At 39.6% G+C, this 20,423-nt stretch overlaps 2 protein-coding genes across 4 annotated transcripts; both read left to right on the forward strand.

Moving 5' to 3' along the window:
• The first annotated feature begins 4,561 nt into the window (after nucleotides 1-4,561).
• On the forward strand, nucleotides 4,562-5,998 carry otulina (OTU deubiquitinase with linear linkage specificity a). Its single transcript, XM_067487012.1, has 3 exons — nucleotides 4,562-4,675; nucleotides 4,881-5,002; nucleotides 5,563-5,998. Exons 1-3 carry the CDS (start codon nucleotides 4,562-4,564, stop codon nucleotides 5,996-5,998), a joined length of 672 nt encoding a protein of 223 aa, XP_067343113.1.
• A 914-nt stretch (nucleotides 5,999-6,912) lies between these two features.
• Nucleotides 6,913-20,336, forward strand: LOC137104585 (uncharacterized). 3 transcript variants are annotated; one of them, XM_067485987.1, is made up of 11 exons: nucleotides 6,913-7,414; nucleotides 8,512-8,781; nucleotides 9,442-10,068; nucleotides 11,547-11,744; nucleotides 12,059-12,349; nucleotides 13,022-13,128; nucleotides 13,269-13,375; nucleotides 13,484-13,627; nucleotides 15,010-15,144; nucleotides 16,568-16,837; nucleotides 17,920-20,336. In XM_067485987.1, the coding sequence occupies exons 2-11, from the start codon at nucleotides 8,645-8,647 to the stop codon at nucleotides 18,127-18,129; spliced, it is 2,226 nt and encodes a 741-aa protein (XP_067342088.1). In that variant the 5' UTR covers nucleotides 6,913-7,414; nucleotides 8,512-8,644; the 3' UTR covers nucleotides 18,130-20,336. The 3 variants fall into 3 exon arrangements, with proteins under 3 accessions (XP_067342088.1, XP_067342087.1, XP_067342089.1); XM_067485986.1 differs by having other exon boundaries at nucleotides 8,515-8,781; XM_067485988.1 differs by having other exon boundaries at nucleotides 6,941-7,414; nucleotides 8,515-8,781; nucleotides 13,022-13,107; nucleotides 17,920-20,335.
• The last annotated feature ends 87 nt before the right edge of the window (nucleotides 20,337-20,423 follow it).

Genomic DNA, 20,423 nt, shown 5'->3' on the forward strand with positions numbered 1-20,423 from the left:
CCCATAATGCATCAATTATTTGTTTTGTTTTTTGTGCATATGATGAATATACCTCACACAAAGTTCCTCTCACCCTCAAAAAGCCTCAGTGTGTTGTCACATCCATCCTCTTTAATGTATCAAACCCTCTTTAATGAACAGTACCTGTGGCCTTTGATGTATTAAAGGGGGCCAGGGTGGGAGGGTCAATGGGCCCCTGAAACCCGAGCAAAAACAGCTTCTGTTTGAAGCACTGCCCATTGGTAAATCAGTGGGCTAAAAGGTTGAGATGTTTCTGATGATATTGTTTATTTTCCATATGTAAAACTATATGTAGGCTCACATCGAAACAGAGGTGAAAGTTTTCATCTCAAACTTGTACATTAACATGCAATAGCTGCACGTGTATAGTATACATATGTTGTATTTTACTCACTTTTCTTACTGTGAAGAATAATGTTCAGATTTTCATGTGCAGGATGATGTTTGTGCAGAGTGTGACACAAGAAGTAAATTTCACTGAGGTCATCCCAAAATATGCAAATGTCACTATTTTAAACTGCTGGTCGTGTCACATGTTTTATCTGTAAAATCTTAACCTGTAACTCTGAAAGTACTTGAGTAAATGTATTCAGTCTGGTGAATTTTACTGAAAATATTAGGTAAAGTATGATGTAGCATGGCGTCGTTGGCAATCTGTGAAAATGAGCGCGACTAGAGATCAGCTCTGGCAAAATGCTTTGAAAACCCTTTTAACCGTCTCTCATCATTTGCAACATTAAATGTTGAAAATGCAACTTCTCTCATAGAGACATTTTTGTCCACAAGCAGCTGCTTTCAAATCAAATTTAAATACATTTCAACTTTTAATTCCTATAGCCTAGTTGCCAAAAACACTTTCATAGAAAGAACTGGAAGAGAGAGCAACAGCCGAGTTATCCCACTGATGCAGGAGTTGACGGGGCCGTTGCCACATGATCCACATGGCTTTGACTCTGCAAATTAAAAGCAATAATTATACTGTGGCCTCACATATGAAGTGTTACAAACATGTGCCACTTTATCTAAAATGGACCACTCTTGCTCCACATATTTGCTGGAAATGGATAATTATAAGTTAAAAAGCATCAGGTGAAAACTGAAATAGTTTTCCCCTGTCAGGTAGTTTGTAAGCAGCGCATGGAAAACCCTTTGGCAAAGTGCAACTCTCCTGCACATAGGTCATTGCAGCTTTAAGAGCTAGAGGAAAATAACCGGCCCTGCCCTCCATCATCCTCTCATCCCTCTGACCTCTACGCACAGTATAGTATACTTACAGCACATACAGAGGGAGAATCAAAGAAAGAAGCAGGGAGAAAAGAGAATGATTGCATATCTGAAGGCATCAAGAGAGCAGATATGGATGGAAGAGGACCGACATGGTCGCACACATCTTTGCTTTCTTATTAGTGAGGACCTGTACAGACACTTTGGGCCTTTTTTATGGGGCCATGATGAAACCCCTCTTCGTGCATCGACGGAAAATGGCCAGGGGAAATCACAGATGAGAATCACTCAAAGACAGGGAGATGTCAACAGGCCCATAATGATAGCTGATGGCCCCAGAACACTCTCCCCTTTTCCCTCTCAGCCGTACCTGCCCAAGTTGCACTATACTAGAAAACATAATTAGAGGTAAAACAGAGAGACAGAAGCTTTATCTCTGTGTTTTCTGTAAGCAATGCTCTTTGTTTTATACATCTGGGAGTCCTTTTTCCCCTTCCCAAGCTCTCTTTTACTTCATAGACAGAATGAGGAGGAGGAGAGGTCCCTCTGTGAGATGCCAAGGTGCTCCCAGTCCATTGTGCTACTGGCTGTCAGGTTAAATTAGGGAGTACAGGCTCTGTGAGTGTAAAAAAATCAATACTTGATGGAAGATTGCTCCCCGGAAAATCTGTTTTGATTCCAGGATTAATTCTTGACCAAAGGCTCCAGCAAAATGACATGCCATTAGCCTGAAAATGAACACATTCTGCAGTGGAAATTGGATGGAAATGTGTCAGGTGATTGCCCTGGCTGGTTGTTTTGACTTTTCAAGCGAGGGGACTGAAGGTGTGGCTGCCGAGAATGAGGCCTCGGGGCCGACTCCATTTCCAGAACAGAGACAACTCCGCCGTGGCCTGCGAGTATTCTCAAGGCCATTGTTGTCCGGCGGCTGCAAATGCATTCCACCAAGGTGAAATGCATTTACCCGCCGTCCAGCCTCTCTTGTGTTTTCCATAAAGCATGGCATAAAGAATGAGAAAATCTGAAAATAAAACAAGGAGCATTTTTTTCCTTCTGTCTCTAGTCAACAGTGAGAAAACGCGAGGTGAGATGAATTATTGATGAGTGAATAATGTGTTTGTCATGACGGATGACATGTTCTTGTTTAAAAACTTAAACAGGAAACGGTTCAGATGCACCGGACAGTGGTTCAAACAGCTGCAGTGTTCAGGCTGCAGTAAACATTTACAGCATGTTTCATGGATGAAAACCACAACACAGGACATGACTTCTGACATTCTAACAGCAAAACATCTAGGATTCATTTGTTAGTCACTAATGTTACTAGTTTTTTTTTTTTTTGTCTTTTGTATATCAGCTGTAAATAATTTCTCGTGTATTTTTTAATGAGCCATATAAAGTTATTTATTGTCATAAATGTAATGCTTTTATAATATATGCAAAAAACACAATTACTTTCCATTATCATATTTTTTTGTTTGGGGTTTTATTTCACATCAGAAAAATTAGATCAGTAATGCTTATTGCTAAAAACAAATGCACAAAATAGAGGCTTCATTAGCTTGTGACCTAATTTGAGTCAGTTCTCGTGATTTACAAAAGTACATTGATCACAGGTACATAAATACACATAGCACATCCTTGTCACTATTTAATCATAACTGTTTGGAGATAAAATAAGAACCTTTTGTAGCTTTTGTAATGTGCTAATATGAGTCCTGCTTTAATTTGTGAGGCAGATATTCGTGAGCAATAAAATTGTTTTTAGGGGATTTGTTTTGAACCCAAACAGGATTCATCAATTTATCTAAAACTCTCCAAACCAAATATGAAGTTAAAGCACTTGTCATTGTACAGTTTGAAAAGTGTACATTTTTATCTGAACCTAAACATAATTTTTGCATTATGAATTTAGATCACTTTACTGTACATTTAGAAGGAAAAGCTATAAATATAAGCCTAAAATTCAAGTCATTTTCATTTTATTCCTAGCATGGTTAGATCTCGTGACTCTACAAGCAACAACCACTTGTAAAAAAAAAAAAAAAAAACCTCAGTGTCTTCAAGAAGCTTAAAATAGACTCTGAACTAAAAGAAGACACTGAGATACAAAAACTAAAACAACTACAGAATGAAATTAGAAGGACTACGGCATAATGAGCATAATAATTTAACTGCTGATGTGGGATGAAACCTGAACTCTTATACAATATTCAGGGGATTAATCCGTGATGGGAAACACGCAGCAGGGCTGCAAACAGGCAGCTCTAAGCTCTGCTGCCGGTTTGCTGGATGACTTTTTGCAGTGAAGTGATGGAGACTTCGGTCATTTTTACAGTGAGACTTTAGCGCCACCTGCAGCCTTTAAATAGCTACTGTCTTATGTGCTTTGTCGGTAAGTGTCCCACAACTTAAACACCACTGGCTTCTGTTGGTAGCATTTTTAAATTTTTGATGTAGCAAGTATTTTTTTCCAGTGTCTTAATTATTCAGAGATGAAGTGGCCACTTTTAAATAAGCAGGTATTTGAATTAGTCTTTAAGAACCATATTTCCTGAGGATTTAGTACTTTGGCTACTTACAATTAAATGAAATCAATTAGAACTGGCACATTTCACTCAAATTAATGTAATAATAGACCAATGTTACCAAATGATTTAATATGGAAACATGACAAAAGCTTGTATTTTAGCTAAATACGATTAATTAAGCGTCACCGGTCCACTGGTCTATACTCCATTATTCTCATTTAGTCCTTAATTGCACTAACTGGACTGCTCTCGACAATTACTGTTATACACTTGAATTACTGGTTAATTGCATCTAGTTTCTAGCTTCTTGTTGTTAATAACACGATGAACAAGTCTTATCTAGATTGGTTCTGGATGTTCAACTAAATCTAAAATACGCAGGTCTAAATAAGTTAAATAAATGTATTAAAGCAAAAAACAACATTAAATCCTTGGCTCCCTAATTGTAATGGAAAAATGTAACACAAAACGTTGTTGTGTGAAAAAGCACTAGTGGTACTTGTGCTAGTACTGGAGTACTTTGTTAGGGAATCTCTTTACGCACTTTTACAACAGTGCTGCTTCACTTCTGCCACCTCTGGGCCCAAACAGAGAAAATTAGCAAACGAACAGCAGAGGGCGCTGACACCACAGTGTGGATGTGAAAGCGCCTCAAATCTACAAAGGAAGAAGAGTCGCTTCTGAAGAGAGGAGGAAGAAGAAGAAGAAGAAGAAATAAAAAGCAGCTCAGATGCCACTTATGCACTGACAGTTCTCTGTACTACAGGACTAATTTCAAACTCGGGATGTCCTGGGTTAAATCTGCTTTGTCTAGTGGAGATGATGTCTTCGACGACAATGCAGACGAGCTTAATCTTGAGAGGAAAGAGTGGACCTCCAACATGAAGAAGCGAGTCAAGGTAAAGCTAACGCAGCTGGTTTAAAGCGCGTCCTGCTGCTTGGGTTCCGCGCCCTCAGGTCCTCATTCTGACGTTTAAATAACAAAGTATGGCATCTAAAACACATCCTCGTGTGATTACTAACATTTAAAATGCTGTTAACCTCGTATTTAGCGTAAAATGTGAACATTTGCCCTATAACTGACTGTGTGGGTGTTACGGACAGGATGGCTATGTGGATGGAATTGATGCCGGGGAGGAGGCCTCGCTTCAGGTTGGGTTCAACCTGGGTTTCAAAGAAGGAGCAGCCCAGACTGCAGCCGTGGGCCGCCTCAAAGGGATCGTAAGGTAAATCCTCATGCGCGGTTCTTTACCTATGTTGTAAACTGTGCATATTTGGACAAATTATGATTAAGAAATCAAGATTTTTTTTTTTTATTTTGCTCCTTAGCAATTTCCATTAATCAGTACTATAGAGAGAATACTAAATTTCAATACAATTACTTCAGCAATTTAATTAAATGAAATTACAATACAAAATGACTCAAAATGCTCTATATATCAATAAGATTCTTGTTCTTTTTATTACACCAGTGTTAGATGTTCTGTATCATTTAAATACAACTGTGTGTGTGTTTGTATGCTGCATGTTGTAGCTGTGACTCATTTTCATTATTGGCAATTATGCCAAATATATCTGATTAAATAACTTCAATAAAACTGCATTTTGCTCCTAAAACTCACTCATGAAAATCTGTCAATTTCACAGAAACATCATGAGCTGCTTTTGTTGTGTGTGAGTGGCATTTTGGCCATTGTTGAAGTCTCTCTTCTGTCTAGATGTGAGTCCTGGTCACTTCTGTGCCATTGTATCTCTCACTGTTGCCTCTTTGTGTCCCTTGTCACAGTGCTATATGGTGCTGGTGCCAGATCCAGTATCCGGAAAGCCCTGTTCCAGCCTCTGTGACTGAGCTCTTACAGCAGGTTTCACAGCATGAAGACAAAATCTTGGACAACATGAGAAAAGCTTTAGAGAGTCCTCCTCCCAGTGTAAGCGATGTCTCTGAGAGCATGGAGGACCTGGAGGTGGAGCAGGCAGATTCAGGCTGTTGTGAAAATGGATGTAAACAAACAGACTGCTCCAAGAGAGCAGAAAACATGGCTCTGGATGACATGGATGTTGCTCACAAACCTCAGATGTTCTGTTCAAGTTCCACTGAGTGCTGTTCTAGGTCAGGAGAAAGTCTGAACCACCTCTTGCAGCGCTGTGTCGATGTTGTGTCAGAGCTCCGACTTCCTCAGGAGCTGATCCGTCACATACAGGAGCTAGAGAACATGCAATGACTGAAACTCGGGAATTAAATCAAACCGACAATACTTAAAAATGGCACAGGAACTATAAAATGAAAATATTTTTGGTGTGTGTATATAATGTAAAATATTTAGCTTTTTCTTTTTAAATTAAAACACAGTTGTGAAGTTTGGAAGAATGGTTGAAAATAAAAATGAACTTGCTATATTTTTAAATGAAGCCAAAATGATGTGAAATGGTGCTGACAAGTCCCCCTTTACTTAAAATAACAATGTGAATTCCAGCTCTTTAACTTAATGGAAACAATGCCAATAGGACTGTCAATGTTACTTCGTCTTTAATTACCTGCCGGAAACTTGGGGCGCAGCCCTATAACTAATTTAAAATTAATTTACTTGATCAAGCTTCTAATAAGTAGATCAAATCCCTTTTAAGTACATCTTGCTTCTAAATCTACATGAAAATGTCACAGATTTTTGTGTGTGATCTTCGGTGGGTGTTCCTCCTGATTTAGTTTCCTTGGCAGGGAAGCCCACAGATTGAGCTCAGGTGAATATATTTTATGATGCGTTTTGAAAATGGTTCAGGTTACTAAATGGGGAATTCTTTTCCCATTTGTGTGGTAAACTGTAAACAAAATGGTAAAAAAAAATAAAGAAAAAAGAGCATTTTTCTTTAACAATATGGCCCAAAGATTTGTTTGGCGCTTCCTCGGTGTATAACAAAAGCAGCAGCTATGAAGTGACAGGGACAGACGTGATGTGACGTCACCAATGCTGCAGCTGGTAAAAGTGGAGCTGATTTTAACTAGTTTATGCTTTGTCAGGTGGCATAATAACATTATACATCATTATTTATTAGTTGCTCATACTTGTATTCTGCATCTACTGGAGTAGAAATATGAAAATATGTGTTTGAATTGCAGTGGCAATACACAAGCAACTGAAAATGTGCTTAAGTAAACGCACTTATTTCCTACTGCCGGTTATTGTGCGTCCGGTTTTTCCAATAGCAACATAACTACGCTGAAGCTAAGTAGCCGCACGTCACCCTAGCGGTTCGCGTTTCCGAGCGTCAACGTAAACGCAGCTGACGCCTCCGCGCACATGACGTCATACGCAGAGCTCGGACCTAGCCGTGACCCGTCCGCTCTGGCTATGCTAGGTGTCCCCACCTGCAGATGTTCCTCAGGAATCATTGTAAATACATTTTTATTCGGAAATGTAGCGTATTAAACAACAGAGGTGCGATCATAAAGAAAGCTAACCGGTGTGAGTGCGGTCTTTTTCACGTGCGGCGATCACTCGTCAGGGGTTCGTGTTTGTATTGGAAGTTTGCCGCAGCCAACAGGCGAGCTAACTTGTTTTCTAGCTAACCAAAAGTGAAACAGGAACAGGGCTGCATGGTGGAAATATGGTAGAGTTTGTCTGGAGTCAAACTCAATCGAGGTACGTTTTTTAATCGTTTTTACGTGACATTAACGTTAACGCATGTGTGAAAGCCAATATTTGTAAATAACCATACTCACATAATGTGTTATCATTTGATCTCATTTCCCATTAAGGAGCTAGCATATTTATGTGGCGTAAAACGTAAAAATATGGCGATTAAAAACGTACAAGATGTTTTAGCTATAAGGACAAAAACAAAGTGTTTACATTACTCACTATCACCTGCTGTATTTGATGGGTGCTTTCAGAAATTGCCCCCCCCCCGACAATATTTAACTATCAGTGTCACAGATTTCGTAGTTGTTTACAAATGATTGTGACCTATTCAGTTTAATAACTGCCCATAAATCACAGTTAACAGTTTTACAGTATTGGGTGTTTTAGATGTAATGATTGCGTTAATCTGCAGGTCACAACGTTCAAGATGTATGACTTTAAATACTGTCTAACCACCACCCAACAAAATACTGAATATGTAATGTGCTAAATGTAAATATGCTATAATTATTATTGGTAACTTCAGTAAAAAAAATGTGTGGATGTATTTCTTTTCTTTGTCTTATATAATTGTACACTGATTGTGTTTGGTATTTGCATTGACATTATCAATAATGAAAATAATCATTAGTTGCCTTCGGCTTCTAAACGAAAAGAATACATTTTTCCTAAAACCTATTGAACCAAACAATGATAATTATTATCCACTATCCTATGGTCCATTTAGTATTATAGACACATTAGTTAGAATATTGATGTAACTATATCCAGAAAGGTTTTACTACACTCCCACAGATGTTAAACTCCTTAATATTTACAGCTGTGGCACAGGTGTTTTCCTGCATATGTACTCCTCCAACTGCTGAATGATTTAATACTACTGAAGACAAGTCCACTTATAATATCACCAAAATCTTTTGATTTATCACTACTTCTAAGGGATGCAAATAACTTTGTTCTAGTATTATAGAAGATCTTTGTAAAATGAGTCTTCATCTTTTCATTTTTTTTTTTTATGTCAAACCAAAAATATGCAGGTATTCACATTCAGGCAACACTGCAGACATAAATGTGGTTGTTTTGTTTTTTGGCTTCAGCAGAAGCCTCATCATGGACTCCTAAAATCTTCAAGCTTCAGCGACTTATCGGGTCGCTTGTGGTTGCTGTGGCCCAGAGGTCGCCATTTAGCCTACATCCCATCTGACCTCCCAAGCAAGAGGGAGCGAGCTGATGGGGAATAGTTGCTGTCCCAGGGATAGTCCCTGTGGCAGTGCGGAAGAAAGAAGCAGTCTACTCACAGATGAGTCTAAGTCTGTGGTGCCCACAGGTGAAACAGCTGGCATTTGTGCAAATGATGATAACATGAGGTGAGACGTCTGCTACAGTAATCAGCACAAGACCTAACATGGTGTTTTATAACAGCAAGATGGGCTGAACTTTCTCTGTGACTTGATCCAATTGGTCAAATCTTAAGTCAGTGGCACACATTTAAAGTACTTCCTTGTTTCTTAGATTATCAAACGAGCTGTTGATAAAAAAATGTTAAAACTGACCCAATTTAAAAAAGTCACACAACCACCTTAAATAAATATTCTCTCTGTCTGTAGAAATGCTAGTTTTACATATTGTGTGTGAGTCTTTGCAGTCACAGTGTAGACACATGTGAGACGACAAAATCGCTTTGAAGGTTAATGACAAAAGGTTGAGATTTCCCCTGGTTTGAGTAGGCTGTGTATGTGACCAAGTCATGGAGGAAAATACAGAGTGTTGAGGTCGCAAATGGGAACAGGGGACTTCCAGGCAGTTAAAAATGTCTCATTACACACACTAGTGGAGATGACTGTTTTAATTATAGGATTTTAAATCTTGCTGCCAAATCTTACCTGTGGCCACATTTCTACTCAGTTACTGGTAATGAAAAGCCCAACATAAGACACCATACTCAAAATAATTAAGTCTGCAAATAGGTTCATGTTTTATTTCAGATTTTATATTAAATTATGTGACATTATCATTCTCCGTGTTAGGTCTGGCAGACATAAACTAGACGAGTCCAGTATAAAGGTGATGGAAAAAGATGAGTCTGTGGAGGTGAAGCAGAGTCCTGAGAATGGAGAGACCAAGCCCAATGGCACTCAGGAGAATGGACCGTTGCAGAAGGAAAGCGTTCAAATTGTTTCTCTCAACAGAGGGTCTGAACACAAAGAAAACTCCACCAGACCACACTATGAAGCCACAAAGGAGTCTCCACAGGAAAGTGCAGAAGCCGGGCATCTGCAATGCACTTTAGATTCGCAACAGAAAGCTTTCTGGGAGGTCAGTAAAGCAACAGATGAGTTGCAAGAAGGAGAAAATGCAATGTCAGTGCAGGACAAAATCCAAGATGGTATCTTCCTAACAGCCTGGGCAGCCTGGTCTGAAAAGCCTTCCAATACTGAAACAACCACAACAAAAGAGCACATTACAGAGAGCACCACTCATGATGGAGAAGAACACGGCTCTAAAGATGCCAATCACAATGCTGTAGATGAGCCATCGGGAGAGAGTTTTCAAAAAGTTTTATCTGAGCCAAATTCACAGCTCGCCACAGCAGCGGGTCTGGTGTCGTCCAACTCTGTGGTCAGTCAGGAAATCAGCAAAGAGACTCTGAGCTCGTAAGTCAACTGGCAAGACAGTTTTTTTTTTTTTTTTTTTTTACTGCTTTTACGTGGTGGAAAGATGTAAGAACATGAAGGGGCTGAAAGTAAAGTACAGTGCATTAGGAAAGTATTCCACATTCTGTTACGTTACAGCCTTATTCCAAATGAATTCAAATGAATTATTTTCCTCACAATTCTACAAACCAAACCCCATAAGAAAATGTGAAATTTATTACAAAATATTTGGTAATTTACTAAACATAAAAAATAAAACAATCATGTACGTAAGTATTCACTGCCTTTGCTGAATACTTTGTTAAAGCACCTTTAGCACCAGTTATAGGCTCAAGTCTTTTTGAGAATGATGCTCCAAGCTTGGCAAACCTACTTTTGGGCAGTTTCTCCCATTGTTCTTTGCAGTACCTCTCAAGCTCCATCAGGTTGGATGGGGAGCATCGGTGAACAGCCATTTTCAGATCTCTCCAGATATGTTCAATCGGGTTCAGGTCTGGGCTCCAGGCGGGCTGTCATGTGACTTTCACTGAGGGATGGTATCTGTCTGCCCACTCTACTATACCTGTATGGCAGGTTCTCCCCTCTCCACAGTGAAGCGTTGGAGCCCTTTCATACTTACCATCGGGTTCTTGGTCACCTCCCTGACAAAGGCCCTTCTCTCTCGACCGCTTAGTTTAGCTGTGCAGCCCACTCTAGGAAGAGTCCTGGTGGTTCCAGTCTTCTTCCATTTATGGATGATGGAGGCTGTGAATACTTATGTACATGTGAATCTTTTGATTTTATTTGTAATAAATTTACAAAGATTAAAAAAAACTTCTTTCACATTGTCATTATGTGTTAGTATGCGGCACTATGTGTTAGTGCCTGTCAATATGGCTTTGCAGTTCTCATCTGTCATCTATGCATATCTCTCTTCAACACAAACTGTTTTTTTTTTTTTCTCAACCCGAGGTTCACTCATTCATTGTGGGGCTGTGTCATTTAGTCCTTATTGTCAGAATTTTGGAATAGCTGAAGATTGGGGCAAATAGTTTAATATTAAATAGTGGCAAACACGATGAGGACTGTGTTATATGGTCAAAAGCTCCAGAATAAGTGAATGCATTACATAAGGTGGACTTGTTCACTTTACTCATTTCTATATCTAAATATTTTATATAGGTTTGTCATCCTACAATTTACCAGAAGCCGTTTGTAATTTGCCACTGTTTGCTCTGCTAGGGTTAGTAAACCTTTGATCATTCCTCCTTATCTGTCCGTCTAGGTGATTAAGGGCAATGTTGTGAAATCAAGCAATAAATCCAGACCGCTTCAGACCAGTACTGGATTTATATTTCTCTTTGCTTGATGTATTTGATGTGTGGGGCATTTATCAATCTGGAGCAAAACCACAAATATCTATGTGATTAGTTCTGTAAACCTGTGTTAGTGTGGTGCATTGTTTCTATTTTTTTCTCATTGCCTCATCCTGTATCTAGTGCCGTGACCGAGGATTCAAATGGTGGAAGTTCTGCAGTATCTGAGGAGGCCGGTCTTGAAGACATACAAAGCCACCATTTCTCTGAGTCTTCTCTTGGATCAGAGCCTGCAGGACTCAGCCACAGTGGCGGGGAACGAGACTCAGTCAACTCTCTCACAGAGCCAGAGACCAGAGCTCTGGCAGACGTCGGCGAAAGGTCAGCGGGTTTAGAGTTTGTGATATCAAAACAAGGCACTTGTTTACATAAACTGATGACTTGTGTTTTTGATAATGTCTTTGTGACCACTAGGAGGCATTTAGACACCACATTGTCCTGTGTGATTGTTGGACCCCACCTTCTTATTCCTCTCCTTTCTCTCTCTTCTTCTTATACCTTTTTTTCCAGAGTGTTTGAACAATGTGAAGTATTTTTCACTATTTAAAAATTGCACATGTGCACATGTAACACTTGTTTGCATTTTTAATAACATTTTGATTGTGACAAAAGTAACAAACAAATCCTCTTTCCAGGTTTAAGTCCACTCAGGATGCAAAGCCAGATCTGGAGTGTGGTGCCACAATCTCAGAGGCCACTTCCTTAGAGAACATCAAAGAGGAAGTGGGAAAGAAAGATGGCGATAATTCTGAAGTGAAGGAGGATGATGCAATGAAGAAAGAGGAGGCTGACAGCACTCCCTCAGAGGCTGAAAAAGTGGTTGAGATTCAGGGTGTGAGTGGAAAAGCTGAGCAAGTTGCAGAGAGTACTGAAGTGGTAACTGTGACGGGAAAGGAAGCCTCTGCTGAAGATGACCTAGGAAGCAGGTGTGGAAAGATCAGTTGTGGTTTCTTTATAGTCCTCATTTTAGTTCATCATCACAGATCATATGTTAGCCATTTTGTTTGAAGGGGGAGTCAAAGAATGTAAAATTACTTGTGGAACTTTGAAACAAGATGCTGACGTAGAAAACGGCCAAAGGAGTTATAGACGCTATTAAATCTTTAGCTTAATAGAGCTTAGATAAAAACTGCAGGGACACTTAAAAACCTTTCTGTGGATCAACACTGGCAGGCCACAAGAATACACACTGAAAGTAGTTGGGTTGGGGATCTGATATTTTGGCCTTTATTTAGTGGACAGTTTTCAATCATAAGAGATCACGAGCAACATATTTTTTTTTTTTAAGCAAAGAAGTCATCAAACAAGTAAAACAGAATTAGTATTTATAGCACAGATGTATGGGACTGACTCAAACTATGTGGTCAGTGTTCTTGGTATTGAAGGAACAGGTCACCTACTACAACAGTGTGGCTCAACGACCTAATTTACAAGCAGCTGAGTATTCAAATCATTCAGAGAAATCGGGCTGCGTGAGTAACGGTGGGGCCCCCTGTGGCACAGAGAATCAAGGTTACCTAGCAAATATGTGTTACTAGAATAAGTTTACTTTTGATATTTGTTGACTACAACATAAATAAAATGTGTTTTCTTTTTAGTGAGGAGGACCTGTACAGAGGGGCTGAGGAGCTGTCGGCGTCACTAAATGATAATCCACAGTCGCCGCTTGTGTTAGAAGCTGCATGTCAGTACATCACACAGCTGTGTAAATGGTTCCCATCAAACGTTTTAAACGGCACTGCTTTTGTTTTGTCATGTAGATCATAGACAAAATATAGAAAACATATAAAACATAGTGGTCATGTTGTTTCACCCACCATATCCTCTTGCTGTCGTCTCACTCAGTTTTAAAGGTAGAGGACAGATGCAGTTTGGCCCCCGCAGTGGATATTCTGTATTACAGCGAGAGAGAGTGGAAAGGAAATACTGCCAAAAGCACTCTCATTCGAAAGGTCGGTGCCTGAAGCTCTGGGGAAGAAGCGTTTCACATTAAATGATTTTCTTTTTCTTTTTTCCCCCATTTTAAATGAATGGCTAAGACTCTCTGTGTGTTGCTGCAGGGTTATAAAGAGATGTCCCACAGGTTTAGCAGCCTAAGGAGAGTGAGGGGGGACAACTATTGTGCACTCAGAGCCACGCTGTTCCAGGTGCTCTCCCACAGCACCCAAGTGCCAGGGTGGCTGCAGGAAGAGGACATAACCATGGTAAATGCTCAATTTAAAGAGGTTTTATGAGTCAACCATTAACTAGCCCCCACCCCCTCAGACATATACACCTCACAGCAATAACAGATTTACATCCATCATAGTGGCTTTTGAAACAAAAAGTCATTGATTTCTATTGGATGTAAACAAAAGCAGCCTCAACCTATAGCCAGCACCTGTCTGTTTGCTTTTTTTAACAACACTGCCAACTTTTATCAGCAGAAGATCTAGACAAATGAGTCACTACTGGCCAATTTCAAATTTGTGCTTTCAGCTTCCCTGATGACTGTCACAACATATGTAATAGCCCCCAAAGTCATGTGTCTATCATCACAACTAGGAAAAGGTCAGAGGATTCAGGTGAACACAACTTTGAAATCTAAACAGAAACAATTGTTACTTTTGTTGGAAACTCACCTATATGGATGTGATATACCAACAAAATGGCGTAAATCTGTGTACAGTACAAACAGTAATAAGAATCCATGGTGTAGTGACCTTTTAACTGATCCTTCCAATAAATGCTTCCTATGTAAGTGACGGGTGCAAAATTCAGTCGTCCCTCTGTGCAAAAATGATTGAAAAGATTGATCTGAAAGCAGATAATGGTTTCAAATGTGCAAATGAATTGTTTGTTTTCCTTTCTTACCGCTGCAACTGCAAGTATGTACTAAAAAGACTTGACTTTGGAAGAGATCCACTTGATTGGATTCGATCAAATTTGCTTTGGATGCACAGTTAAATACATGTTTACACAGAACACGGACTGTGACAGTGTATACAGGAGGAATGATTACAGCCTAAAAAAACATTTCAGCTTTCATATTTACAATTGGTGAGATGTTGCTGGTCAGTCTTTCTGTTTTGTGACAAGTTGTGTCTTGTCTACATCTTAGACTGAACAAAAATATGCTAAACAAAAAGCAACTCGCGCTATTCTACACAACACTGCCCATTGTTGGCTTCCTTGGTGAAACACCTGGTTGGAGCTTCCTTTGGAAGACAGCTATGAACTTAAGCCTGAACTCTGAGACCACACACTTGGCAAATACTACAGAATCAAGGTGCTGGTCTTGACCGGTAACAAAACTGTTGACTCCAAAAAGTTTATATGCATATTTTGTAAGTTTGTTACTAGTAAGCCATTTAGCTGGACACGCCAACATTCACATTCTTGCTATTGTTTTTTTTTGTTTGTTTGTTTGTTTTTTGGTGACAGGAAAGTGCTCACCCTCTAAACTCTTTAAAGTTATGCTTTACAGACATGCCTGCCTAGTTTGGATTGGATTAAGCAAACTGCTAATTACCAGAAGGTCTGACCAGTTCGTCTTAACGTCCTGATCTCGCCTTTTCACTTCTTTGTTGTTTTTCTGTGTTTACAGCTGCCAAAGCAACTTGAGGCTCAGCAGGAAGGGCTGATAAGTCAGTGGAAATTTCCTGGAGAGTGCCTCCAGGGAGATGGGCTGGGAGATGCTACCCAGCAGCTACAAGGCTACATAGAGCTTCTCCGAAATACGGTATTGGCTATGTTTACGCCATTGTGGACACTAAGGTTATTGAAATTCAGCCAGAGGGATTTTGGCTGTGATTGCTGACGTATGTTAGGGAGAGGTAGTCTCTATTTCTCAGTGTTTTCTTTTGTGTGTGTGTGTGTGTGTGTGTGTGTTTGTTTGTGTGTGTGTTCCTAGCACAGCCTGGTAATGCTTGAAAGGATTTAGAAGGACAGGATGGACAGTCAGCCTAAAAAAAAAGCTGCTCTAACCGTGTGAGGCCCTGTGTAGGATTTATTTTCAGTCCCTGCTATCATTGGCTTGGAAGGAATTCTGTTCTGACCTCTGTTGTTTTATGAGAGGTAACTGTGTGCTGGTTCTACTCCTGACAGTATGGACTTGTGTTCTGTGTTGATTGTCTAAATATAACTCTTTATGTGCACTCATATGCAAGAAATGAACAAAATGCAAGAAACACCTGAAAATACAAAGTAAGTAAGTAGCACTTTAGTAAAGGTGGTTTTATGTAATCTGAGACTGTTTTGTTGGACACCAACAAGCAGTTGGACTAAAGTCAGCCATTAAAACAATAGCTATACCTCTCCTATCTATTCTTATCTCCTCTCTATTGCATTTAGAGTTCATGTCTCGATCCCTAATTGGCTCCCCATCAGGTGCAAAAGCATACAAATAGCTAAAGTGTTTGTCTTTGACTAAAGGTGTAGTTAGACCAATATTTGTGTTCTATTTATGTGCACTGTATGCAGTTCCTCTCAGGTGCTCTAGTATCTGGATTTGTTTAAAAGCAAACCATTCGGAAAATAATATTTGTTTACATAGTTGTCTTATATCTGCAGGTTAAAGAAGAGGTTAATGTTTGTGGAATGTTTGTTTAAACAAACATTCCACATTTTGTGAAGTGATGCTTTTAGCCCTCTAGCCATGCTAACCGCTGCAGGTTATGTTTACAACCCTACAAACACTATTTCCTGTCCCCTCCAGCTTTTGGCCACACCATGTTAGTAAATTTCACCAGGGGCATTTTGGTCAAACTGCCTGTTTTGTACACATCTCTGACCCCTACTCGTCTAAATACCGTGTAATCCATTGTTAAGTACACAGTCCTACAGAAGAGCAGTATTTTGTTAGCCTAACACTACAAAGGTGGATTATTGAAACATCAACCAACTGAACATCCATAATTCCAACAGAGGAATGAAAACACATAAGACAAATGCTGACAAATATATGAAATAATTTATATGTGCTCTGTGTAAAAATCAAAAAAGCCTACTTTCCTTTGGTTTACTAAATTCGGCCTAATTCTTCTTATTTCAACTGACTATAAGACAATAATATAAAAAAAAAGCAGCAAATCCACACAACCGATCAGCAAAACGTTGGTTTGACTTGAGTGACTAAAATTTAATCTAAAATTATTTCCTTCCAGTGGCAGGCAGCAGTGGACTGTTCCTCCGACGTGGAGCATCAACAGCTTTGCCAGCAAGTGTTTCAGGGTGGAGAAGAGGAGCTCGGGCTGCTAGAGGCACTCAAGCTGCTGATGCTGGGGAGAGCGGTGAAGCTGCACAGCCTCATGCAGGGTGGTGAAGAAGTCCCGCTCTTCTGCTTGCTGCTGTTTGCTCGGGACTCGTCCGACTCCCCACGCTCCTTCGTTTCCAACCACCTCAGCCGCGTAGGCCTCAGCGCCGGGCTTGAACAGGTAGGAGAAAGCCCGGGCTTCTTTTTTTAGTACTGCTCAATTGTAGACACGAAAAGGTTTTGAAAGGCATGAACTGAAGATTTTAGTAGGGGTTTCCATGTTCTTCCAGTATCTGCTTGGCTTTCCTCTCAAGTCCAAACACGTCAGGTTAATTGGCGACTCAAAACTCCCCAATCTCTCTATGTGGCCCTGTGACAGACTGGCAATCTAGATCGGGTTTACCCCACCTCTGGGCCAGTGACAGAGGAGATCAGCCCCAGCTCCAACGTGACCCCAAAACAAGACGAGCAGTTTAGATAAAAGATTGTACAAATACAGTTGGTTCATGCAGAGAACTTGCTGTAGCAAGAAAGATTACGTAAACGCTTTGGATGACAGGTTTTTAGGTCTAACTTCAAACAGGGACAGATCCTGGGCTACTAACACACAACTTACTGTATTTTATTATATTCATTCAAACATTTATATTGTTGGTCAGAGCTTGTAAACCCTTAGGCTATTAAACAGAAAAACTAATTGGCAAACATGGAGTCCTGTGCTGGGTTAAACATTTGTTGATATGAGAAAGGATGACAGAAAACCTTAATTAAGACTTGTTTGTAACATTTTCCAGGTTTATGGAAACTTTAGATAATCAAATGGAGATATTTGGGTGTGCAGTCCTGAAGCACTTCTATGAGGAACAATGCTTGTGTGTTGTGCAGGTGTAATTTACAGCTTCACTTAATAAAGTGTCACGCTTGGTAACAAACAAAAACAACAAATAATGTTTAATGTTGTGACACATGGTATTATAAAGTCTGACACCTGAACTGTAAAACATGCTTCCGCTTGTACCGTTTTCTCTGTTCTAATGTGTTTTCGTCATAAGCCCCAAGGCTAAGGAGGTTTGCAGGAGGATGAGCTGATTTATAATTGTGACATTTGTAATTACAGCTTTGCAGAGGTGGTTTCCATAGAGAAACCCACCCACAAGTATCATGTTCTTGAGCAGCTGATTAAACAGCATGTTTTTAGGACGTTTTAATGTGAGGTCCTGTCTCCCTGTGCAATTATCTCACTGCTTCTTACCTTTTGTGCAGGTGGAGATGTTCCTGCTGGGCGACGCCTTGCAGTGCACCATTCAAGTTTACAGACTGTACAAGGCTGACACAGAGGAGTTCGTCACCTACTACCCAGATGACCATAAGGACGAGTGGCCGTGCGTGTGTCTCGTAACAGAGGACGACCGCCACTACAATGTGCCAGTTGTAGAAGCTGCAGAGTTACACAAGAAGCTTAGCACAAGCTAACTGCCACTGCAGAAAACTCTCCTGCCATACAAACAAAACACTGCTCAGGTTGTTGAAGAAGAATACATACACACACATTTTAGGAATAGCTTAATAATTTTGGAAACATGCATGTTGTCTAACTAGCAGCAAGAAAGCTAAGAAGATACTACAATGTGCGTAAGGCAGCTGTAGCCCGTGATTTGGGTTTAGTTTAACACAAAGACTGGGAGTAAGGAGAAACAGCTGGCCTGGCCGTGACAGTGGCCATCTGTGTGTTCTCTTGCTTTATTAATTCAAACCAAAATTGAAGTGTGACAAGTGACAAGCTCTGGTCACCATCACTGTTAAAGTAGACAAAACATAACATTTCATTCAGAGTTGTTAGATTTAATCACCTTTGGACAGTGTCCACCCAGCTGTTTTTCCTGTTTCCTGTGTAAATTCTAAGCTGAGCTATAGTAACTGCTGGTTCATATTTACGGTACAACAAATGAAAAGGATATGAATCCATAATTTCTCAGAAAAAGTGTATTTCCCAACTTGTTGAACTATTCCTTTTAAAGGTATGCTGATTTGAGACCCTGTACAAGTTGTGGTTAGCACACTTTTGTACACACTGTGCTGTATACAGAATTTTTTGTTTAGGTATGTGTGCAGGCACCGATGAGCCACAACATTACATTTCAAGTGTGTGAGAGTGAGTGAGAGAGAGAGAAATACTGCAGAATCATCTCAGTTAAGTCCAAACTAGGTTACAGGGAGGCCCAAATTTAATGAGCAAACCTAAATTTTACCTTTTATGGTATAAAATCCTAGTCAACACACAGAGGAGCTTCCAACAGCTTCAAAAAAGTGTTTACACTGGAATTTGGGCACTTTGTTTATTTATTCTTTTAATTTGAAATGGAATATGACTTTCTTAAGTAGAGTAAGTTAAGGATGCATTAGGTTTAACGACACAATGACTTAGCAGTGTTAGATGGGGGATTTGTGATCGTCTGTGTGTACGTTTCCCGTTCTGCATCAAACACAATTGAACATGTTGCCTTTAACCAAGCTGTTCAGAAAGCGAGGGGAAAATGTGCCATTACTGCTGCAAATAGTGGCAACAGTGCCAACGACCACCAGCCACCAGGTTCAGTTAGAAAAGGCTTGCTTGGTGTCCATGTTGCCTTAGAAATAATGCACAATAAGAATGAATGTTGGTGACTAAAGATACGGGGCCCTTCCCTTGCTATAATTAGAGAGCAAGTGAAGGTCAGAAAGGTCTGTAAAACACTCATTATGCCCTTTGCAGGTTTGTTCTTGCACCGTCAGATTTTTGGATGGCATTTAAATAAAATGGAGGTTTCTGTTGAAGTCTTTTTCTTAATCTTGGTGGCTCGAAGGAAACCATCAGGATCGCAGCTCTCGATCATTACTCTTCTACCATTTCGATACTTCATAGCTTTTTCTATTACCATCGCTGTAAAGACTGGTTATATACAGCTGATTTTAAAATTTATTTAATTGTCAATGTGTTAATGACTTTTTATAACTAATTGTCTATAAGTGGATAACTTCTAACCTGACCTCAAACATGAGTAACTCCCTGGGATAACATTTTAGATTTTTGTTGAGACTATAATTTGCACTCAGTTGTTTATTAGCCAAGCTGAAACTATCTAACACTATAGGCCTGCAATAAAAACGCCTTCATAAAAGGTTATAAATTAAAACCGCATTATTACAGCTGTAATTTTACACTCAGCATCTTAAAACCAAACTCAAACATTGAAATAGAATTATTAAAGGACTACCTGTATTAGTTATTTAGCTTATCAGTTGTCTTGGCTATCTGTAGCTTTTTCCATCATAATGTGAATTATGGCCTCACTCTTTAATAAATGGAACAATACTTTCTACCCTTGTATTACAAAAACATTACCCAGTAAATTCTAATATCCTTGTGGCCATTTTAGATAAAGGCACTTTTGTGCAGATAAATAAGGCTACATAGAATTGTCTTCATGATGGGAGAATTTATTGCAGGACTCTTGGATTAGACTCCATTAGGTGTGTACTTAAAAAATCTGTAATGTGTTTGCACAAAGCTCACATTACATTCAAAACATGAAATATTTCCTTATTTGATATAATAACAATGCTGTGGTCATTTCCGTATTTTGCCACCTCCCTCAAATGTGCAAGCTCAGTTTGTGGCAAAGGGCAGGGTTACCGCTTCATTTCATTTTTCCTCGTTGGGCTTTAATAAGAAAAGGAAAAAAAAACAAAACAACAAAACACAACAACAATGAGAAAGTGAAGTCCAT

This window comes from Channa argus, chromosome 19 (assembly GCF_033026475.1).
Source record: "Channa argus isolate prfri chromosome 19, Channa argus male v1.0, whole genome shotgun sequence".
Taxonomy (NCBI): domain Eukaryota; kingdom Metazoa; phylum Chordata; class Actinopteri; order Anabantiformes; family Channidae; genus Channa; species Channa argus.